This window comes from Lontra canadensis, unplaced genomic scaffold, assembly GCF_010015895.1.
Source record: "Lontra canadensis isolate GAN:19392208 unplaced genomic scaffold, GSC_riverotter_1.0 scaffold200, whole genome shotgun sequence".
Classification (NCBI taxonomy): Eukaryota; Metazoa; Chordata; class Mammalia; order Carnivora; family Mustelidae; genus Lontra; species Lontra canadensis.
In genome coordinates this window covers 643,821-659,615 of record NW_022631194.1, presented here as the reverse complement: position 1 = coordinate 659,615, position 15,795 = coordinate 643,821, and the positions used below count along the sequence as shown (strand labels likewise).

At 46.3% G+C, this 15,795-nt stretch overlaps 1 protein-coding gene across 7 annotated transcripts in view; it reads left to right on the top strand.

Annotated features, from left to right (window-relative positions):
* BCL9 (BCL9 transcription coactivator) overlaps positions 1-15,795 on the top strand; it is an 83,894-nt gene that overhangs the window by 55,732 nt on the left and 12,367 nt on the right. For 2 of the 7 annotated variants that reach the window (XM_032848175.1, XM_032848170.1), the window contains exons 1-5: positions 3,860-3,947; positions 7,524-7,658; positions 9,562-9,652; positions 13,789-14,101; positions 15,278-15,594. In XM_032848175.1, coding sequence (XP_032704066.1) covers positions 14,049-14,101; positions 15,278-15,594 — 370 coding nt within the window. In that variant the 5' untranslated portion in view covers positions 3,860-3,947; positions 7,524-7,658; positions 9,562-9,652; positions 13,789-14,048. Of the gene's footprint in view, positions 1-3,420; positions 3,458-3,859; positions 3,948-7,523; positions 7,659-9,561; positions 9,653-10,269; positions 10,386-13,788; positions 14,102-15,277; positions 15,595-15,795 lie in introns of those variants that run through there. The other 5 variants (XM_032848173.1, XM_032848176.1, XM_032848171.1 and 2 more) reach the window with 5 other exon arrangements.

The following is a 15,795-nucleotide window of genomic DNA, read 5'->3' as shown; positions in this document are numbered from 1 at the left end:
ATTTGTTTCTTTTTCATGGGCAACCTAACAAAGACATTGTTTCGGGCTCTTTTTTTATAGCATTGGGGAGGAGCACTGTGAAAGTCAAGACACCATTCCCTCCTAACCCTTCATTTTCAGTCACAAATGACTCTCTTAGTGGTATTCCTTGGGTTGCCCGTTTGGGTCTGGAAAATGAGGTAGATGAATTGGTAAAGAACAGTATAAGAAGTAGGAAATTGTGGACAAACCAAGGGCTTTGACAAAGGCAAGAATTTGGTAGGGCCTCTTACAGCCCTAGCACCAGCTGGCTGAGTGGGCTCAACCTTTCTGAGTCTTACTTTCATCATCCCGAGGGTAGAACTTCATGTTCTCTTCTACAATGATAAATATTAGTGGGAATGAACAACCCGCAGGAGTTAGAACAGTGCTGAAGAGTGTTGGACTTAAATTCTACTCCCTAAAAATGGGCATAGTCTTGGCAAGTCATTAAATGACTGTATCTTAGAATTCTCCTCCATAAAATAGGATGGGGTTCCTTCCAACCTCAAAATTTCGGGGTAAGTTTATCAAGAGCTGAGGGAACAGAAACATTTTGAAAGCAGAATTTACAGGTAGAGAAGATTGGAGGAAAACTGAAATAAAAGATACTGTGACTAGTTGGAGAACTAAGAAGCCAAATTTATGCCATCCATGTTTGCATCACAGTGAGTGCTTCTCGTCAGTATGAGAAGCAAGTTTCAAAATGGAAAAAAAAAAAAAATCAAACCCAGGTCTCTTTCACGTCAAAAGCCGTTATTTTTAACAATGATACCATTTGGATTAAAAATGATTTCTCTTAGAATTTCTAGAGTAGCAGAAACAGTTTGAAGCATTTATTTATAGGATGCTTTTAAAAATGATTTCATCATTATCCATTAGTATTTATGTATAGACAGCCTGCAAGATCTTTATATAGCCAAATAGAATTCTTTCTCAAGTGAGATGGCAATGAATGGAAATTAGAAAATTCAGAAGACAAAAATTCTAGTAAAATAAACTATGATAGAATAAATACTACTTTAAAACGCAGTTCTATCCCACGTGCAAATGTAGCTAAGTTAACATTGCTATGGAGACTCTAACCTGTAGATTTCATGACTTGTAACACACGTTAGATTTCATGACTTGTAACACACGTTCTTCTTAATATTATTCCTCCTTCACCCTGGAGTTGCACATTTAGTATTCATTTACATTTTTCTTCTGGTTCAGTAAATAATCTTGACTTTTGACACATAGAGTGGAGGGTGTAATGCCTAGTAAAATGGTTAAGACTTTTTTGTACGTGTATTGTTAGAATGAGCTTGTCTTTGAGCCTTGTAAGTAGAAGTGACCTGGGCTGGAACACTTCCACTCAGGAGCTTATTTTAGTGGTTTTCACTTATAGGTCCACTCTGTAAATCCCTTTTTTCCATCTACTTCTGCAATCCCAAATGATTCTTGGGTATTCCTGGGTTTAGCTGTCTTTCCCTACATGTGTATCTTACTTTTTCCTCCTGTCTTATTTTACAGAGGTTCTCACCTATTGCCAAAACATGACAAAAAAGTATTTAAAGTTTTTTTAAATCTTTTTTTTTTTTTTTAAGATTTTATTTATTTGACAGAGAGAGAGAGAGAGAACATAAGCAGGGGGGGCAGTAGGGACAGAGGGAGAGAGAAAAAACAGGCTTCCCTTTGAGCAGGGAGCCCACCTTGGGGCTCATCCCAGGAGCCTGGGATCATGACCTGAGCTGAAGGCAGATGCTTAACCGACTAAGCCACCCAGGCACCCCCAACAAAAAAGGATTTTAATTATTTCCCATTTGGAATCCTTCAATTGATCTTAGATTTATATTGTTTATATGTACAATCATGTTTTTTCTTTATTTATATCCTCAGTCATAATGGGAGACAAAGGGAAAACATCTGGCTGTGAAAAAACAGTTTTTCGTAGGATCTAGGCTGGAGAGACATGGTATAGAAACTTACATGGTCACCCAAGAATTTTAAGTGGTTTGGAAAGCTTTATCATTCAGGGTTCTCCTGCAACATCCTTCACAACCAGCACCATTAGTTAAAAGATTGCCCCAAGGAAGGTTTCCTATTTTATAAACAGGAAAATTGACACAGAATTAAGTATTCTGGTTAAAACTATGGGTAAAAGCAAGGAAAATTTATTTACTTCTCTTGGCCATGTTGCCTCTATCTTTAGGCAGAATACGCAGTACGTTATAACATAGGCAGTCTTGACTGAACTGATTCAGAAAGGCTGTGGGGCCAGTGCTCGTAGTTGCAGAAACAACTAAGATCAAGACTCTACAAAGCGCATATACATAGATGAAACAACAGTGTGTTCTGGGGAGGACTGTGAGTAGACAGGTCTGTATAATAACAGCTGGTCACGGCAGCAACAAGGGCCACAAAGATAAAACAGGAGTAGCCAGAATCTGAGCTTTATTCAGCAACGTGTGTCGTCATTTTTCTTCTGAGAAAAAGTGCAGCCTAATGGGTTACCTTCTCACTTCACAGGGGACGGTGCCGGGATGCCTGGGCTTCGAGCTCTGCAAAGCACAGGCCTCCCGAAAAATCAGGGGAACGATACTTCGATTAAAAAAAGCGGTCGTGAAGCCGTTCGAGGATCTGAGCAGAAGGTCCTCTAGGGCACTAGGCAGTGATGCGCGAGCGGGGCTGGGCTGGGCCCGACGTGGAAGGAGAGACCCTGCAACAGCCACCGCGTTCGCCCGACCCTGGCAAGAATCGGCTTTGGAGAGGGTGGAGAAGAGTGCAACCCCGAGAGGGGCCTGCTTCCTTGGGAGGGGAGAAAGCCGGCAACCGCCAGCACCGTGCACTGATTGACGGGTGAAGACCGGGGACCGGAGAAGGGATGGGGCAGGGTGGTGGCATCCTGGAGGCGTGAGAGGGGTTGCCTTGAAGACGGAGGAGTAGGCTGGGACCAGCGCAGCAGGAAAGTGTGAGGGAAAGACCCCTTCCTTTGGCAGCTTCCAATTCGTTTCTGTCAAAGATGGCCAAATTTCCACGCTGCCCTGCCCCCCTTCGCGCTTTCTGCTGGTCCCCTCGGGTTGCTCCCCAGTGCTGCGGCAGGCGGTGGGGAGGTCCGGGTGAGTGTGCACGCCGGGAGGACGGTGCGGGAAAGAAGAAAAGCTCCTTGGCCGCACCTCCCACCCCCCGGCCCTTTGGGAGGCTTTTTTAGTTGAGAAAGAGGACTCTGCCTCTTTAAGGTGGGGAGTAGGCGTCACCTCTGGCCGGGTGACGAACTGGGGCGGGGACCGTATGGGCGTGTCCATGCAAAGCAGGAGGTGGTGCTGGCGGTGGGCGGTTCCATAGTAAAATGTTAGAAGGAGGGGCGGGGTCAAGGAGGCGCGGCCACTTGGTGGGCGGGGCGCCGGAGGCGGTACTTCTCCGGGAAGGCCTGGGAAGGGGAGGAGGAAGCGGCCGGGTTAGTACCATTGAGCGTGTTCCGGGAGGGGGACAAATGACATTCCCTTGGAGGGGGGCGGGCCCTTCCCGGCGGCGGGCCTTGAGCCGAGGCGGGGAGGGGCAGTCCCCATTCCCCCGCCGGGCGGCACGCCGGGGCCGGGGGAGGGGGCACTTCACCGCTCGCGTCCGAGGCGGGGCCGGCGGTACCTTTCGTGGCGCGGTGCGGCTGGGGGAGGGCCGAGGGGAGGGGGAAGGGGCGGGACCGGGAGGGGGGAGCCGGAAAGGGGGAGGCGCCGGCGGACAATGGAGCCTATGTGTGCCTGCGGGAGTGGGACGGCGCCGCCGCCGCCGCTGCCGCCGCCGGGGGGAGACGCTGCGCCGCCGCTGCCGCTGGCCCCGGCCCCGGCCCCGGCCCCGGCCCCGGCCCCCCGGGGCTGAAAGCCGCCCCGGACCGAAGCCCCCTCCCCTACTCCGCTCCTCCTCTCCCCTCCTCCACTCCCGCCTCGGGGGTAAGTGGCACCTCGGGGGGAGGGGGAGGGGAGGACCGGAGCCGGGGGGTTGGGGGGCCGGGTTCGCGTCCGCGTGTTTTGAGCGGGTTTGGGGGCAGGGGTAACCACCGCCGCGGAGAGCCGTGGGAGTTGGCGGGGAGGGAGAAAAGGGGCGGGGGTCGAGGTTGCGGATGTAGTGAGTTGAGTCTGGAAACCTGTGGGGGAGGAAGGGGGGGCGTCTTTTGCCCACCGCTCTGTGAGCGAGGGGAAGAGACCTCGGCATCTCTCGATTTTTTTAGCGGTTGTGTCCCAAGCAGCGCTGGGAGAGGCTAAGTGAGGAGATGGGATGGTCCCAGGGTCCTGGGATAAAGGGGCTTTGGAGAGGCGAGATGGAGAGCTAAATAAGGGAATTCAGGTTGAGTTTGGTGGGGTCTGTAAGACCCCGGAGGTGGATAGAGAGGTAAAGGGGACTTTGCAGGCCACTGACTTGTTGAAGGATGAAGGGAAGTGAAAGCTAAAAAGCATGTATGAGTAGTAAAGGGCTCTAGTAGGTGAGGTGGTGATGTGTAGGTCACTGAGTCATTGTGGGGGTCGTGGACACCAGTGATTTCCAAAGTGGAACCCTGGCCATTGACCTTTGAAAGTTGCAAAGGCTATTAAGATGTCACTGGTTAGTGTTGGGTGAGCCTGGTGAAATGGAGATATCCTAAGGAACACAACAGCAGGGTTGGTTATTATGTTCAGAGGGAAGGGCCAGAGGCCTGTAATATTGTCGCTGGGGGCCTTACAAGGTTCCCAGGCCTGAAGGAGGAGGCCTCAAATCTGTCCTCCAGGGGCCTTGGTCTGTGCTAGAGAGGAGGGACTTAGAGTTTAAATTGCAGTCCAGTTGGGGTCCGAAAAAGTTAGTAGACAAGGCAAAGAAATGGACATAAAGTATCTATCACTTGGCGGAGAGACTCTAAGATGGGGTGGAATTGGTGTGAAGTTAGGCTTTGAGGCAGACTGGCAGTGACTGCAATGGGAAAGTGATTTCGTGGCTGTGTAAAGAGAGTCCATTTGGGTCAGTGATGTGTAGTGGTTTACTAGCATTTGAAATATACAAGATTTAAGTGTTCATTCTTAGACCAGAGATTTGGATTCTTGTGCACAGAGCACAAAATAATGAATTGGAAGTAGCAGGTAGGAAGGATGAATAGTAAAATAGTTGAGAGATGGGGGTTGGGAGGGCAAAAGGATATGGGTGGATAACAGTCATGTGTGGGTTAAGAACCTTTGACTTCGTGGAGATTCTGCAACATGATTGCTCTATTGATTTTGTTTTTTTGTCTTGAGACGAGTGATTTGGGAAATTTAGCAAGGAATTAATGTTACTGTGAATAATGTTTTGGTCCTAAGTACAAATTTAAGAAAGACATCCTTATTAACTATTGAAAAAAGACTCAAACTGTTGAAGACAGAGATGAGTTAATAAAAGGAGAAGTTAGTTAGATGATGCAAGGATGCTTTGAAGAATGAGGATTCCACTAATTGGTTGTTTAAATAAGAAGAGAAAATTTAAGGCAGAATTGGGGCAGGGGTAACATTTCACAGTTTTAGGACCGAGGATCTAATGGTATTGAACCATTATAATATTATTTTGTAATAACAGTGTTGAAAGGTGATAATAGTTCTCAAGATCTGGTAGGTAGATAAGGAGCTCATTGACTAAAAGATGAAGAAACAATTCCACACTGTTCTCTTCTTAGAAGGCAACTTGTATGTAACGTAGCTTTTGAGCTCAGGATCCCTGACTTGGATTTTTAGATGACTAGCATTGGTGAAAAAGTACTTATATACACTGGAATTTATTCTATGAGATATTTGCTTTTGTGAATCAAAAGAAGATGCTTTCTGGCTTATAGGGGTTTAAAAAAAAAAAAAAAAAGAGGAAGAGGTGTCCCAAGCATTATAATCAACTAAATATTTGCTCATGATGATTTGGTATAATGGGTAGAGCCTTGAACTTGGAATCAGGAAACTGGCTCTCCCATTGACTTATAGGACTTTGAACCAATCTTTTGTATTTATCATCCAGTTTTCCCGTTTATGAAGTGGTGAGACCACTGCCCTAACCACTCATAACCCTTAACAAGTGAATGCCTATCTGCAAAGTGCTTTGAACGTGTCTGAGAATGAGACATGATGTAGCCCAACTTTTTTCTCGCTTCTAAAAGATTACTCTGTCTCAAGAACAGACCAGATTCAGCCTTTGTAACAATTATGGCAGTATAGTTGATCAAGGAGTGAAAAGGAGTACCTTATACATCCATCTTGTTCTAGCATTTGGGTTTTGGTTTTCTACTAATATTGAAAGGTGATACCTCTTCCCCATTTAGTAGGAAGTTAGTCTTAGTGATGACAATTGTGGAATGTAAGAAAAAGTCCCCATGGAAGAGTAGGAATATACGTGCTGTGAATGAATGCTCACCTAGGCAGATGCCCATCCTAAATTTTAGTGACCTTGGACATGTTACTTGGCTTCGTGGTGCCTTAATTTTCTTCCAGCTATGAAGTAATGTTGGTAGAATAACTTACTTGTCTGTCTGCCCTGGTGATTATGATGTTAGAATCTGTAGGAACTTTATTTGTTTTAGAACAACTTTATTTGTTCTTAACCTCCTATTTCCTACATACCCCTTTGGCAACCTAATGAAGTGTAAGACCTCTTTCAAGACTTGGGTTTTTAAAATGCATAAAATGGAACACAATAGTCTTATAAGTGACATGGTAACAGTTAACAAAATATTAAACAATTATGATACGGTAATTTATATGCTTCTTTCTAACCTATTAAATAACAGAGCATAGCTGTAGTTCTCACCATACTGTAATTTTGAAGTAGGGATGAGTATAAACATTTTTTTGGGATATCAGCAACAAGTATAATGCCACGTGGAAGTGTCCTGTGGTGTGTCTTGCTGACAGTCACAGGATTGCTAATACTACCTACCACTGATTGTTCCCTCCCTTCACAACTGAAGGCAGTGCAAACTTTTGCTAGAGGTGAATGAGTGCGAGTGAAGATGGACGTTTTCCCCAGTAAGTTCACAGCTACCACAAAGTCTCTCCGTAGACCCCATGCAAGCCAGTGGATCCCACATCAAGAACTCCTGCTCTAGACCAACAGATTTTTGAAAGTTAAAGTATCTTCTGGCCACTTGCATTTTAGGCTTTTGCAATATTTTTTCAGCATCTCCATCATGCTGAACACAAGGACATAAAGAAGATAGGAAGTAAAAGTTCATTTTGCCACCTGTTGGTGACTCTTCTTGGTCGTGGAGAAAGTTCAAAGCAATGATTAGCAGGAGGCTTTTGTGTCTAGTGGTTTTGCTTTTCTAATAAACAACCCTGGCTTCAATGGGATGGATTTGGGCTGTACTGCTCCATCTTGCATTTTGAGTTTTAGTGGTTTTGCCTTCCTTCCCCATTTTTGACCTAATTATTTTCTCACTGTTCCTTCCAAATACTGTTTTGGCCACAGAGCACTGGGGAATGGGTGGTTTTCTTTGTAATCGGTGAATTGGGGTATGAACTTCTCTATTCTTCTCACCCCCGTAGGACTGAATGTGGGGCTAGCTGGTGTCACTCCACTTTGACCTAAAAATTCCCTTCAGTTTGGGAGGCAGAGCTCATTCTTGGAAAGTTCTTCTGTGTCCCAATGTAGAAGAGAGAGCAGATTGGACATCTTGAAAGGTGAGGAACCTGATGATGAACATACGACTTCTGTGATTCACCTGAGTATTTGGGATTTTTTGTTTGTTTCTATAGGGTCTCTTGTAAGTTAAAACTACATTTGTTCGTTATTTTAGCAGTTCCCAGGGCAAAGGTCATGAAGTTAAATGCAAGTCGAAAGTGTAAGCATAGTTACCTTCCGTTTTTCCATGACCTTCTGCACTAGCTCACCTCATAGGAAAGGCAGGTGGTAGGAAGTTAAACAGGTATTTTAGCATGTCTTCATTGATTTGTGTAAATGCAAGGCAAGGGTAGCAAAACTCAAGCTCCACACTCATTATAATCCCTGAATCACCCAGCATTTATTGAGTTTCTTTCAGGTGTTGGGTGCTAAGATGACGACCCTTTCCTCAGGGGCCTCTCTGTCTACACATAACAGAGATACAGTTTTTCAAGTGTTAACAATAGCACTGTTGACTACAGTGCTATAGGGCCCCAGAGGACATTCCTAGGGACAGTCGGAAATCAAGGAGAATTTCACAAAGAAGGGACATTTGTGCTGAAATTTTACTTTGGGTGGCCATTATTCTAAATGATAGAAATTCATTTTTGAACCGTTAACTTTTATCAAGACTCTTTAGTTTGATACAAGTTACTTGCCTGCTTCAGGTTTGTTAGCTTGAAGGACAATAGAGGCATTCCAACCCCTCGAGGATGAAAACATGCATTAGTATTTTGTATGGACCAGGGTTTTCTGTGCATGCATATATGCGTTGTATAGATTTTTCCTCCACATGTTGGGGAATGATCGTTCTTCCCATTGTGTACTTTTGCTGAGAGGAAGCTGTTAGAACTTGGCATGCCAGAAGTTAAGAATGAGCTCAGAATGGAATCCTGCGGCCTTTTAGTTCCACATTCTAAGTTTGATACTCTGCCTTTTATGGAGTAGTGGTCATAGCATAGAAAATGAACTTCATTAAACATGACACAGTTGTAATAAACTTGACTTCTTAGAGCAGGAAAGTGAGAAAGGATCATCGGAAGAATGAAATTGGAATCGTAGAGGTGATTCTGAGCTTGGTCAGATTAATCTGTGAATTTATTTACTACTTTGTGGCAACCTTATAGAGTGTCCTTTGAAAGATTCCGAAATAATTTGGCCTTAGGACAATCTGGAACTTGGTTCTTCCTTGCAATTTCAGAACTATAAAATCTGGGCAAAGGAGGAGGCTCACGGTTATAATTCTGTTTTACGAGGACAAATGTTAAAAATTGTCCTGCTTGACCAGTAGCTTATTGTTTTCTTACTCATCTAGCCCCGTTCAGTATAGCATTTTGCACACAGTAGGCACTTAGTCACAGGAAATCACCTGGCCAGGTTGTTCAGCCCCACATTCTCACAAAAGTATGTGAAAATGCCTTTCCTTGCTGAGTGCTTGTTGTACAGAGTGAGGGTTCAGAGGAGGGAGGGCTGCAACTGAGTTCACTCCGTGAATTCAAGAGCATATCTGCAGGTTTGTCTCTTGCTCCTTCCCCGTCAGCTCCAGTTCCCTGCACTAACAAAGAATGGGCAGAAGCAAAAATGTGAGGTGTTTTTTTTATTTTTTATCCCTACTCAATGCCCAGAAATCTAGAAAGTAGAAACATTGATTTTATTTGCCCTTAGTATTTCCCAGTCTCTGAAAATAAAATGTGCATTTGGGGAGGAGGGAAAGTCTCAGGGGCCTTGAGATGTCTACAGATTGGCTAATAAACTCTTTAAAAATTGGAAGCTGATTCCCTTTACATGGGAGACGACAACTGCCTCTTAATCGCGCATTCTAGAATACATAGGAAATCTGCTCTTAAGATATTCAGTAGCAAGATGTATAGTTGATTTTCTTTTAAAGCCATTTAGAGATTTTTCTTCTTTATCCTCATCCAGGTGAGGGGACCTTTGAGAAGGGGGTTCCTGGACTCCTCCACCTCCTCACCTCCAGGATGAGCACTGCAGTATCGTGACCCTTGGGGTTTTGGTGAGTAGTCTGATGATGGATTGTAGCACTAGAGAGCTTCGCTGGCTTAGAAAGATGAGCTTGGGGAAAAGCTTCAAGAGATATTTTTTATTTTTTATTCAAGAGATATTTTTTGAGCGAGTACCACGTGCCAGGTGCTATAGGAAGTGCTGGGAATATAGGTATGGACAGATCACTCTTGGTCCCTGCCTTCCCTTTCTGAAGATGAAATTCTGAAGCCAGGATTTCATTCATTTGGCAAAAATATTCAGACTCAAGATGGAGGCTTGAGGTGAGGGAGAGGCTTGTCGGGAATGATGCCCGTTTTTGTGGCATGAGCAGCTGGGTACCATTTACCACGGTGTGGAAGACGGAAGGACAAACACTTGGGGAGGCAGGCTATCTGGAGATGAATTGCTGGCCCATCTTGTTGAGTCTGACATCTAGGGAGATGCCCAGGTGGCATTTGTGGGTTCAGGACCACAGGGCAGAAGCTGATCTGGGGACGGGAAACTGGGAGTGGTTGGCATGGAGAAAGCTTACCGAACAAGAGGAGGAGAGACCCCAGGATGGAGTCCCGAGGACCTCAGAGTTATAGACATCTCATAGAGAAAGGGCCAGCACAGGGAGCACACACAGAGTGACTGGAGAGGCGGGAGGAGATCTAGGGAAGTGGGGCACCATGGAAACCAAAAGAGGAGAGTTTCAAGAAGGAAGCGATCAGCTGGCAGTCTACAAGATGGAGTAAGATGAGGTTAGAGCAGTGGCCAGGGGTGACCTGAACCAAAATAGCGGTTTCTGTGATCCGGATAGGGGTAGAGGGGGGAAGTTGGTTTAAAAATGGCGAAAGGGTGAACAGCAAGTAAGGAAGTAAAGACTGTGTGCTTGTCAACCCTGGAGAGACTTGGCTCTGGAAGGGAATAGTAGCATGCTAAAGCTGGGCTTTGTTTTCCTGTAATTTTTTTGTTTTTTTTTTTCTCAATGCTGGAAGAGACTATTCCATGTCCAAGCAGTGGTTGGAAATATGCTGGAGATGGCAGGGAAGGCAAAAAGAGAGAGAGAGAGAGCTCTCAAAAAGCTAGAAGGGATGGGGCCTACACCACCCATGGTGGGACTGACCTCTGGGGAAAATGGGGCTGTTTTGTCTGTTTCAATAATAGAGAAGAAGGAGAGGGCTAGGTACTAGGAAAATGGGTTTGCAGATTTGGTGCTGAGCATGCCACGTCCGACTTGGTGACTTCTTTTCTTGTTAAGCCTGGGCAAGCCATGCACTGACAGAAGGGAGGGCGGGAAGGAAGGGGACAGTTGGAGATAACAAGATATGAAATGACAGTGGGCAGGATAAGCAAGTGAGCTAGAGAATGGTAGTCATCCCAGCAGTAGTTCACCCACACGCTGGTGCTGTGCTGCTGAGCATTTGATTCTGCACACTGGCTCCCCTTGTCCCCGGAGTCCCTATCTTGACAGGCACTGGAGTGATAAAGAGCACAGCCGGGGTGCGCGGCCCTGTGCCAGCTCTCCCACACACTGGGGTCTGGCTAACTCAGAGATGACCCACCTTGCTTGGGCAGACGGCTTAACATTTCAGAGGCTCAGTTTCCTTATCTCTGAGATAGGGAGAATAGGGGCACCTGCCTCCTGGTGCTGTGGTCAGTGAGCTTAGTACGAAGGGACTTAAAAGAGTGCCTGACCCCTAGTTAGGAAGAATTTTATATAGCATCTAAGAAGGAAAGGGAGTTGAATAAATAGATATTAAAGTTAGGAGATTTCTTTGTAGCAGAGGACAAAATCTGTGTTTCTCTAATGAAGGCCTCTTCAGTGGAAGAGCTTTTCCAGTTCTTAAAGTAAAACGGTTGAGCCTACCCTGTAAATGTAGGAGCCTGAGAGCCTAATTTGAGTCTTTGGAACTATATCGTAAGACACCAGGCGGATTTTTTTTTTTTTTTTGCTCGGCTTAGGCCAAGGCTAGGGTAACTTCCTCCAACAACTCCCTAGATCAAGGGTTGAAACCCTAGATTTTGTTGCCCATCTCTCGGTGAGTCCACATGCTTGTTTCAACCTTCTGCGCAGTCTCCACCCATAAAGTCATGGTAAGGAGATGGCCTTGAGGAAGAGCAGGGTCGGGGCAAACCTGGGAGAGGACCCGCCTTCCGCTCATGTGCGCTCTGGCCACTCATTTGTACAGGCCTGTTGATCAAGCTTGAGCAACTCGCGAGAACAAGAGACTGGTTGTAGGAGTACTTTGAAATTAAAGAGTTGTATGCTCACAGTATCATTAGAAATGATCGTTGCTATTGGCTCATTAGAAATGCCTGGCAGACTGAGGCAATTCGATAGTTATAATATGTTCAGAGTTCCTTTGGAAAAAGAGTGCAACACAAATGCCAGGTGTTTCTGTTCTGGGAGAAGCTGGGTAAATCATGGAGGGTCCAACCACATCTTAGTACATCACGCTGACGATCATAGACAAGCCAAAGAACTTTAAAACAAGATTCCTGTCTTCAAAGAACAAAGTCTATGTAGGGAGATGAAACATACACATAGGACTATTCAGTATGACATGTGATTGAGTACTAGAATGTGTGATGCAGACAGAAAGTACCAGAAGTTACAGAAGGGGACTATCTAGGTGGTGATTGCTTTTCTGTTCCTGAGGTAAATGTTTTCTGATGGCTTTGTCCATGCAAGATTCATTTGCTACTTCTGTTTTTCCAGTGATTCCTGATGTTTAGTGAGAGGTTATGAAATGGTTTATGATCACATATGTCAAACTTGACAACCATGATCAATTTTATAGTTTAAACTGAAAAAGAAAAAGGAAAAAGCTGAAGGGTGGGGGGATAAAAATACAACCTTAAGTGTAATCGAGACAAAAATTGTGTTTTAGGATGTTTTCTCCTAAGGTCGGCATAGGAACATTTCATAACATTTTATTCTAGTTCTTTTTCCTGACTTCTTCACTTAAAAAGAAAAAAATGTAATCTGGCGCACTGACAACTTCCGTAAATTCCTGTTGCAAACTTCCAAATGAAGAAAGAGACATTTAGCACTTGACAGTGATTGTACTCGGTGCCAAAACCTGGGCTAGAGCTCCCAGAACTTAGTCCAGTTCTGGAGTCTCTCAAAGGGTATGTAAGCTGAACCTGAACCTGAGTTCCTGCTAACTCCCTTTGGTCCTTCAGCCAAGAATCCTACATCTTGTCTCCTCCTTTGGTCCCATACCTCAGCGGCAAAATAGCAGAAGGTGGGGAGGGAGCTGAGGGGGACAGTGGTTACCAGAAAGCCATGTTGGACCTACCCTGGAAGGAGAAGGGACTGAAAGCATATCTAGTCTAGGCTTCCTTAAGTAAAGGGCTTTCTCATTTGTTCTCTGGCTAGGTTTGGGAATATTTTCTTGACCTTTATGCTTCAAATTAGCCTTGCAAATTGGCTCAGAAAACATCTTAGCTTTCGGAGATGTTCTTTTACTTTCAGCATTATGGATCATTCCCATGCTTCCCCATGCCTAGGGTCCCCCTCATTAAACAGTGAGAATGCAAGACACATCCTTGGCATAACTTAATAGAAAGATCATGGAAGTCAGGGGGCAGAACTGATTGTACTTGGTGTTGGCTCAACAGCTGATTTCAGAAGTAACTCCTCCAGTGTCCCACCCCAAGGCCCTGAGAATAGAAACATAGATTCATTTGTTTCGTGGTTTGAATTAGGATGGGTTTGTTACATTTCAGTGCCATTGTTGGCCATCTGAGGTGAAGGACCAGATAGTAGCTTTGGATTTGGAGTACCCTATAGTTTCAAGGCATGGTTTTGAGAAAAGAAAAACCCAGGTGTTTGATGGGTTTGTATTTGGAAGTAGAGAGATGGAAGGGAGAATATGTGGCTGAAGACAAAATGTTTCCCTCACCTGCTTACAAACACTGGGTCTACGCTACAAGGCAGGAGGCTCGTGTGCCTGGCAGAAAGTCTTGTCACTCTCCCGGGGCCTTAGTGTCAGAGCACAGACACCACTGCTCCTTGAACCCTGCTGGAAGCCAAGGAGCAACCCAGCGGCTGCACTGTCCAGCTGGCTAGTGCCTTACCTTCGATCCTGTTGTAATGGTGTTTTATGTCTTTTGTGTTTTTGATCCCAATTCTTTTTGGGTGGCCTTTTCCCGTAGTGTGCCCTGGAGATGCGAGATTTCCCTTTGGCAGCAGGAGGCACACCCCCAGAGAATGCTGGAGCTGCAAGGGGAAAGGACCCACTTCCACAGCAGAGAAAAACAAAGAGGAAAAAGGCATACAGGTGGCCAGCGCTAAGGGACGCCCCCAGCAAGCAGCGGGCCACCGCCACTGCCCTCAGCAGCTCTTTCTGCTGCTGCCCGAGAGGAACTCGGTGAGCCCATCCCTGTCTGTGACTGCAAGCTCAGGATTTCAATCAATGCATTCCAGTAACCCTAAAGTGAGGAACTCTCCGTCAGGAAACACACAGAGGTAAGGGCTGCGGCCTGCCCAGCTGCCCCTGGGGGGGTGTCGGAGGTGGACCTTGAACACTCATTGAGGAATGGGGAAAGGAAGAAATGGGGAAAGGAAGAGAAAACAGGCGAGTCAACAGGCTACAGTGCAGTCAGACTTTCGGACAGCGCTTTGCCCGTTGTTCCCTGACTGCGCCCCTTTGCCATCCCTCCCCCCTCACCAAAGCACAAGGGAAGGGACCTTAGAATCCACCCGGTATGGTGGGTGTACTAACCCTGGCATGTGAGGAAACCGAGGCTTGGGATGGTGAGGAGGCCTAAGGTCCTAGGATGTACCCACTGGCCCCCAGTCCCCCACTGTGAAGCTTTCTCCTGCATTCCACAGTACTGAAATTGATTTTTTTTTAAAAAGATTTTATTTATTTATTTGACACAGAGAGAGAGATCACAAGTAGGCAAAGAGGCAGACAGAGAGAGAGAGAGGGATGCAGGCCCCCTGCTGAGCAGAGAGCCCAATGCGGGGCTCGATCCCAGGACCCCGGTACCATGACCTGAGCCGAAGGCAGAGGCCTAACCCACCGAGCCACCCAGGCACCCCTGAAATTGACGTTTTTTAAAGAACTTTTTCCTCCTCCCTTGGGGCACCCGTGAGCGCATGTGCCCTGGTGTGTGGTACTGCTTGTTGGAGGGATTCGTATCTGGGAGGGTTTCCCTAACCTGCCACTCACCAGCAGGTTTCCTCTCCTGCTCTCTGGGCCCTGCTGTATTTTCCAGCAGGGAAGCTAGGCTCTCGTTACAGCTGTTCCTTGTGGTCAGCCAGGGGGTGGATAGTATTTTGATCTTAACGATGCCTGTTTGTTTACTCTGAGCTAGTCTTAGTGTGAGAGTCACTTCTCTATGTACATAGAAACCATTGTCCTTTATTGACAGAAGCCCTAGGGATGGGTCCCCATGTGACTCTAGGGTTCCCGCGACCTGGCAAGCCACTCTGCCTGAGCTTCCTCTGGGTTAGTTAGTGCCTAGCGCTGAGAAGAGAGCGGGGTTGGAGGGAGCGGGAAAGGAACTGAGGTGAAAGGTAGGGTGGGTACTCAGTCCTCTGTGTCTCCTTGACCTACTCTAAAAATTGCTTCTCCCTGATTTGGGCTGACCGGCTGCATCCGGCATCTGATCTCCCTTTATTATTTGTCTCTTTTAGTAGCCCTAAGTCAAAGCAGGAGGTGATGGTCCGTCCCCCTACAGTGATGTCCCCATCTGGAAACCCCCAGCTGGATTCCAAATTCTCCAATCAGGGTAAACAGGGGGGCTCAGCCAGCCAATCCCAGCCATCCCCCTGTGACTCCAAGAGTGGGGGCCATACACCTAAAGCACTCCCTGGCCCAGGTGGGAGCATGGGGCTGAAGAATGGGGCTGGAAATGGTGCCAAGGGCAAGGGGAAAAGGGAGCGAAGTATTTCCGCCGACTCCTTTGATCAGAGAGATCCTGGGACTCCAAACGATGACTCTGACATTAAAGGTATGTCTATAAGATCTTTGAGACTCAGAGGGAAGTAGGCGTTCCCGAGGGAAGGCCCCTGACGTTGGTGGGTGCCGGAGAGCCTAAGAGCAGCCAAGTGGGGAGAGTAGGTATCAGATTCAGGAGCTCACCTCACAGCTTATTAAGATGGGACTGTTCCTTCTCGTTTTCCTACTAACTAAAGAGCAGTCGGGAACCACC